This window comes from Lotus japonicus, chromosome 1 (genome assembly GCF_012489685.1).
Source record: "Lotus japonicus ecotype B-129 chromosome 1, LjGifu_v1.2".
NCBI classification, from domain to species: Eukaryota; Viridiplantae; Streptophyta; class Magnoliopsida; order Fabales; family Fabaceae; genus Lotus; species Lotus japonicus.
The window spans coordinates 95,736,535-95,744,008 of record NC_080041.1 but is presented as its reverse complement, the minus strand read 5'-3'; the positions used below and the strand labels follow the sequence as shown (position 1 = coordinate 95,744,008).

The 7,474-nt window shown below is 35.7% G+C and overlaps 1 protein-coding gene across 4 annotated transcripts; it reads left to right on the top strand.

Annotated features, from left to right (window-relative positions):
* The first annotated feature begins 435 nt into the window (after window positions 1-435).
* On the top strand, window positions 436-6,632 carry LOC130728067 (probable serine/threonine-protein kinase WNK5). 4 transcript variants are annotated; one of them, XM_057579398.1, is made up of 8 exons: window positions 436-1,194; window positions 1,302-1,450; window positions 1,929-2,194; window positions 2,938-3,161; window positions 3,422-3,579; window positions 4,178-4,502; window positions 4,789-5,133; window positions 5,958-6,632. In XM_057579398.1, exons 1-8 carry the CDS (start codon window positions 942-944, stop codon window positions 6,383-6,385), a joined length of 2,148 nt encoding a protein of 715 aa, XP_057435381.1. In that variant the 5' UTR covers window positions 436-941; the 3' UTR covers window positions 6,386-6,632. The 4 variants fall into 4 exon arrangements, with proteins under 4 accessions (XP_057435381.1, XP_057435383.1, XP_057435385.1 ...); XM_057579400.1 differs by having other exon boundaries at window positions 437-1,194; window positions 1,362-1,450; window positions 5,958-6,629; XM_057579402.1 differs by having other exon boundaries at window positions 438-1,194; window positions 1,293-1,450; window positions 5,958-6,621.
* The last annotated feature ends 842 nt before the right edge of the window (window positions 6,633-7,474 follow it).

Below are 7,474 nucleotides of genomic sequence, written 5' to 3'. Positions count from 1 at the left end.
TTAATGTATGAGAGAAGATTGATGTATAAACTTATACAATACAATGTTAGCATCAAACAATGTATAAGTCTATAATGTATTATATAAGTTTATAAATCATGCTTAATATGGTGTACCAAACAAGCCCTTGAAAATAAGAATAAAATTGCGCATTTGTAAAATTATATAAGGACATAAAAATGTAATTAAGTCTAATATTTGTTGTATCTCTTATCTTCTCTTTCTTTATTTATAGTCTCTCTCTTGTATCCTGTCAGAGCCCATTTGATTTGCTATTTCAGAAAAAAACAAAAAAAAGCTTCAGGACGTATTAACTGTTTTCATATTTTATAAAAGTAAATCAAACTACTTTAGTGTATAGTGTATAGGTTGAATGAGGGTTCAAATATGTATTTGAAAATGTTAAACCAACTCTTCAACCACCAATTATTTTGAGTAATGATTCTTGAACACAACATTTCTCTTCCATCTCATTTACATTCATTTTTCTTTCCTATTTTTCTTCCTTCCCTAGTTCCCTCCCTATCATAATAGTACTAATTTCACTCTCTTATATTTTTCTATATTTTTTGGTGTAGAGTCCAGATTTTTCTGTTTTGTTTTACCTCCAGCTTCAAAACTTTTACGAACCATTTTATCTTCAGATTCTCTCTTCCTCGCCTTTAATCTGATTTTGGAAATCCCAATCTTGCTCTGATCATATCCAAAAATGTTTTTCCTAAAGGATGGACATGAGTTCTTCAAATCTAGAAGCCACAAAGTTTCCCTACCTTTTGTCTTTTCATTTTCTCAGTGACACTTCGTTCTCTTCAAACACACTTTGTCAACAACATCTTTAACACCAAGCACCAGCTACTTGTCAAATAATTAACCCCTTTTTTTTCTCTCAGAACTCACACTCTGTGGTGTGGTCTCAATCCAGGTCATTACTCATTGCATTCATGATTTACTTTTTATGTCTGATTTATACACAACATTTGTTTTTTTTCTCTCTTATTTTGGAAAAAAAATCTTATTGTGTTATCTCTCTCTGTCTCTCTGTCTCTATGTGTTATCTTCCTCTGAGCACTATTGAACCGATGGTTACCAAGCACATTTCACGGGGAGCTGTTGAAATGACTTGGATGATACATGGTGTTGACTACTCAAGGCTTTCATGGCTATTATTTGGAGTCTTCTCCATGAGAATCATAAGTGAATACTTAAGATCCTTTAGCACCCAATTTCAATTTCTTCTTAAAGTTAGCTTGAGATTTATAGATCATATATAATTGTATTGCTTTGTTGCTAAGTTTAAATAGAACTTCTCTTGCCAATTGAGCTATATATCTGGATGGAATTGTCTGATACAAGCAATTTAGCCATGTACAAGGGGAGATTCTGCACTAATGGTGGAATAAAGGCTCAGCTTGGTTATGTTGAAACCGATCCTTCCAATCGATACGGACGTGTAAGTGCTTTTGATTGATTCTCATATTGTGTATGTTTGGACACGCGGTGGAAAATCACAATGAAACAAAATCAAAGTGAACAAAAATAACTTCTTAGCTTTCGTGAATGTTCGATTATTGTTATTTTAACTTCACTGTGGTATATCACACCGTGTATCCAAACATTTCTGACTACTTGATGCGCTCTTTGTAGCATAAGCTGATTGTGTTGTTAGTGAAATGAATTTGTTGCAATTTGAATTGTGAAGTGAAATGGAACTCTAAATCACATGGGAAATTCATTCATGTACTAAGTTGTTTATATCAAGGAAAAATTCAATGATAGAAGAGTAGTCTCTCTAATCTGTATGTGGAAGTTGCTTATATTTTAAATTTACTTCTATTATTCTAATTAATCAGTTTCACTGGTGGGATCTGTTATATGCTACTAATTAATCTAATTCACTAGCTGTGTTGTTATGATTTTGGAACTTGTAGTTCAGGGATGTTCTGGGAAAAGGAGCTATGAAAACTGTGTACAGGGCATTTGATGAACACCTAGGAATTGAAGTGGCTTGGAACCAAGTCAAACTCGGTGATGTATTTCATTCACCAGAGCAACTTCAGCGTCTTTATTCAGAGGTTCATCTTCTCAAGCACCTTGACCATCAATCCATGATGATCTTCTACGGTTCTTGGATCGATGTCAATGGTAGAACCTTCAATTTCATCACCGAATTGTTCACCTCCGGCACCCTCAGAGAGTAAGTAATCAACCATTCCTTGCTCATTGGACATTATATTCTTCATGAAAAATTAGGGGTGGCAACCAACTCTCCGTGCCCACTTTCAACCCGCCTAAAGCCGGTTGAGTAGAGTTGTGCAGTTGGAGAATATAAGTTGGAAATGCTAACTCGCCTCACTTAGCGGCGAGTTGGCTCGTAAGTAAAAAATATTAAAAAAGAGCAATAATAATATGTTGTAAAAGCATTGAAGAAACATTTTTAACGGGTGGACTTTGACAATCAGTCATATGAGCTAGTCCACCAAAACTCACCCATCCAACCCACCTAAAAAAATTTTAAGAATACATTTCTTTTCAAAAAAAAAAAAGGCTAAGTTGGCTCGTAGTCAAGGCATTACGTGGGTTTGTGAGCTAGATTATCCAACACTCCGCCTAGAGGATTAAGCGAGTTGGCTCGACGGGTCTAACTCATATTTTCTCCCCTATGAAAAAATGATATTTGAAACAGCATAGTGCAGACATCCAATCGGCGAACACAATTTTGTTGATTTGAAACGACTATTAATGTGGAAAGTTATAAAAATACTTCGATACATTCTGAAAATGAGTTTCTCATAATGTACTTTTATAGCATTGCGCACAATTTTACACTGCCAAAATTTGCATGTGTCGATTGAGTGTCGTGACCCTGAGGTCCAACTCGGGCGCGATGCATTCTTCGTTGTTACATTTTTGTTAACATTCTAAATGTATATTATGAAGATATAGGCAGAAGTATAAGCAAGTGGATATGAGAGCATTGAAGAATTGGGCTCACCAGATTCTATGTGGATTGGAGTATTTACATAGCTGTGATCCTCCTGTGATCCATAGAGACCTCAAGTGTGATAACATCTTTGTCAATGGCCATATGGGGCAGATCAAGATTGGTGACTTAGGCCTTGCAGCTATACTTTGTAGCTCCCAAGTTGCCCACAGCGTCATAGGCAACTCCTCTTGCTCTTGTTTGGTAGTTATATTCTTATAGACGGACATACGGAATTCCGTAACGCCTTTTGAACAAATCATTTGGTGGCACTTAAACAACCGCTGAATTTTGCGGCCTTTTAAAACTCTTGTTAAATAATGTGTTAGAAAGGTGATGCGGAAATTTTGTATGTCCATGAATCATTTCGGTATTAATAAATAGTTATCTAAACCATGTTCCTATGAAACTGAAAATTTCTGTTTAATGTGGCCAATTCAGGTACACCAGAGTTCATGGCACCAGAGCTTTATGAAGAGAGATACAATGAGCTTGTAGACATATACTCCTTTGGCATGTGTATGATAGAGATGCTTACTCTTGAGTTCCCATACAGTGAGTGCTCCAACCCAGCTCAAATATACAAGAAAGTTACTTCGGTAAGCTTAATTGGACAGTGGACAAAACTCACCAATTTTATTTGTCCTTGGCACTTCTCAAGGATTAAGAAATTCAAACTACTTATTGTAAAATTTAACATTCAAAACATTGATAACATTAAATACTATACATTTTAATGAAAAAACGTTCATATTTGGTTCTTTAGTGGGTGTTTGGATATTAGTTGAGTGCGATGAGAACTACTAGTCTAGTTTTATTAACTTTTTATGGCATAGTAAGATTATCTTCTGTTTGTAGTTGTGTCATTAGGGATTTGAATCTTGTAGTTAAAAATCTCTGCAATATTCCAGGCTTCATAGCAGTCCGATAATCAAACAGTTCAAGTTTAAAGAGATCAATTTTATGTGTATAATTATCATTTAAAATCTCTGACATTAGATCTTGATATGGCGGCTACTAAACTATGACCGCAGTGAGTTTAGGAAATTTTAACTACAAGGAATCCGGATTAGTGTCAGAATCGAAACATTGCCTTAGTCATTACTCGTACGAAACTTATTAGCATTTGTCATTTCATATTTTTGAAGGATTTAATATAAGATCATTTCACAAACTTTGGCTAATTTGATGTACTAGGGGAAGCTACCAGATGCACTTTACAGAATCCAAGATTTGGAAGCCAGAAGGTTCGTGGGAAGATGTTTGACAAATGTATCAAGGAGACCTTCAGCAAAGAAGCTCTTGTTGGACCCATTTTTAGCCACGGAACAACTTGAATCGCTGCCAAGCACACCAATATCTACATATCAAACTCACAAGCTTAATTCCACTTTAGCAGTTGCCAATGAGCACACTGCAAAAGTTGATAAGACAAAGAGAAACACAGACATGACAATCACAGGGACAATAAATGAAGAGAACAACACCATTTTCCTTAAAGTGCAGATACCTGATGAAATGGGTGTGTACAATCTCATCTCAACAAATTGTTTATTCAAAAATGATTAGTAGAAATTAGTATAGTGCAAACACTCAACAACAGACACACGAGAGTGAGAATAGAAGATAAGGTAGAGAAGTAATAAATGTGATATATGATAAATGCAATAAGAAGAGAGAGATACAGAGAAAAATTGGTGTATCTGCCCTCTGAAGTATCTGCACTTTAAGATTGTTATGCATTAGTGTTGTTTCTTATAAAATTTGAAGTCTCCTTACTCACTACTTCATATTCTATTTGAATACAGGGAAAGCAAAACATATATTCTTTCCATTTGACACAAGAAAAGATACTGCTGCTGAGGTAGCCATGGAGATGGTGCAAGAACTTGAAATTAGCCACTTTGGACCATTAGAGATTGCTGCAATGATAGATCATGAGATATCAGCTTTAGCTCCAACTTGGAAGGATAGGGGCAAGTGTAAGCACCAGCCACAGCACAGCTTTAACTATGAAGAAGATGAGGATATCAATAACCATCATCCTTTCTTCTTATCATCTTCTTCTTCATCTTCCCATCATGGTTCTCTCCCGAAGTCTAGCTCCTCCTCCAAGACCCATATCCGTGGGAACCATCACAAATTTACTCAAGGTAGCCCTCTCTCTCTAAATTAATTATATGTAATTGTCTTGTAAATAAAGAAATTGGGTTATAAAAATCACCTAAGATAAATTACTACAGAAAAACACGATATTCCAGACACCAATAATTCGTCACCAATAATTCGTTAGTAAGGCCTAAAAACCATCGGTAACTCTGTTACCTGAACGTAAAAAAGCAGGGGTATTGGGCTCATCAGTAATTTAATATCAATGGTCTTGGAAAAACCGTCAGTAATTACTGACGGCTCATTTCGCTAGTAACAACTGATTGTTCTTTTCATCGCTAAGTTACCTACAACTTGCATTGAGTAAGTTACCGACTGCCTATGTCGTGGATAAGTTATTGATGCTTTGGTTGGACATGTTCTGACAGCTTTGGCCATCGGTAACCTGCGTTTTTGTTTGTTTGTTTTGTTTCCTACTCATCCTTTTCCTCTTCCTCCTCCGGTTCAGAAGTATGAAAAGGAGAATTATCTTCAAAGTCAAGACAATTTTTTTCTTCTACATATACCCTAGTTGTTGAGATATAATAATATCGAAAACGATGGTGGACACCATTTCTGACGGACACCCATTGACATCTATAATTTGTAGTGGGTTCTAACGGTCACAAATTGTAAAGTTAAAAAAAATTGCAATTTCTAGGGCTGAAACACTTCTACAATTTGTGGGTGTACATGAGTGTTCGCAAGTACAATGTACCCCCAACACAACCCTAATAATATTGTAAATCTATTGAAAATATCTTAAATGTTGTGCAATGAATGGAGTAAGATGCATTGATTACCACCATTAACAAAATATTATTGGCAGATGATGACATGTTCATGAATGGCGATGCAAGCTCTCAAAGCTCGATGAACTCCTACAAGTGTTCCAATTTTCAATATTGCCACTCGGTAAATAAACACCCAATAGTAGATGGAAATAAACACAACAACAAGACGTCCACAAGACCACATCGTGCGGAATTGGATGAAGCTAATATCAGCAAATTACAACTTGGCTACTCGACAAAGGACTCTTGCAATTTCAGATGTGGTGCTTCAAGCCATGGGTGTTCTGGACAAACAAAAGTTCGTTCTTACGTGGATGATCGGAGGAGCCAGCAGGTTCAACGCTCAATGATATTGGAGATGTACAAGAATCGTAATTCCAACACAATAGGGGGTGTTGAAGGCATTGGGTTTCAACCACCAAAGAGAGGTGGACGAATTCGTCGTCTAAGTCTTGATGAGTAGATTGTATATTTTAAAACTTATAATCATATTAGGGAAAAAGTGATTCAGAGAGGTTTAGACTTAAATCCAACCATGTTGTAAGCTCTTCTTTTCCTAAGTTTGGAAGTATGTTGTTGTTGCTTTGCTTTCTGATGGTTGATGTGTGCAAGTGATATTAGTGTGTGTTTGGAAAACTCATCCTGGATTCACGTTTCGTCCCGATCCACGTTTTCAGAAGTAATAATAAATAGTTGTTTTTGGATTTCTGGTTCCACGTTTGGCATCTCCAGATTTGAAACCAAACACACACTTAAACTATTTCACTAACAAATGATATTAAACTCTCTTTCAAAAAAAAAAAAATTAAACTCCAGTGTGCTTTGTATTAGAAAGAAAATTTGGATATTTTTGCAGTGCATAAGTAACTCTAATAACCATAATATATAGAAATCTTGTGTTGTTTGAGTCAAACTTCTTCCATTAACCTTCAAATCTAAATATGTTTTGTATGCTACGGTAGCTTACATGGATTATATTCAACTTTTGTGATATACATAGAGTTACAACTATTGTAATATATATATAGGGGATGTATCTTATGAGAAAGGTAATCTTATGTGAGAAAATGAGAATAAATCACGACCGTTAAATCTAACAATCAACGGTTAAGATTAAAAGAATTTAATGGTCATGTGATTGTCACATTGTTTACATGGATTTTTGGTAAACAAATATCCTCTTAGTTCGACTAAAGGAAGTTTAGATTCAGGGTCCTTTTGAGAAAACGCTTTGCCAAAGTGTTGTGTGTGTGTAAGTGCTTTTTCGACAACAACGAGTTGGTTTAAACAGAACTGAATTTCATTAAGCACGGGTCAATTACAAAGAAATCACGTACATCAAAATAACACAAGAGCTACAAGAGATGAGGATCTCGACAGGAAAATGCATAAAGGAACTGGGAATTAACAAGCTTAAATACAAGAAAACTAAAGTGTTGGTTCTGCAACATACTCCTTCATCATCACGTTTTGCTCCTTGAGTCTCATTGATGCGGACATTTGGAGCTTTTTGGTGAATTTTCAGAGTTTGAGTTGGGAACCCCCTCTTCTG

Excerpts from the sequence above, each read along its gene's own strand:
- LOC130728067 (XM_057579398.1), top strand. The coding sequence starts at position 942 with ATGATTTACTTTTTATGTCTGATTTATACACAACATTTGTTTTTTTTC. Across the intron at positions 1,195-1,301 it reads CTTCTCCATGAGAATCATAA|AACTTCTCTTGCCAATTGAG; the intron begins GTGAATACTTAA and ends AAGTTTAAATAG. Across the intron at positions 2,195-2,937 it reads ACCTCCGGCACCCTCAGAGA|ATATAGGCAGAAGTATAAGC; the intron begins GTAAGTAATCAA and ends TATATTATGAAG.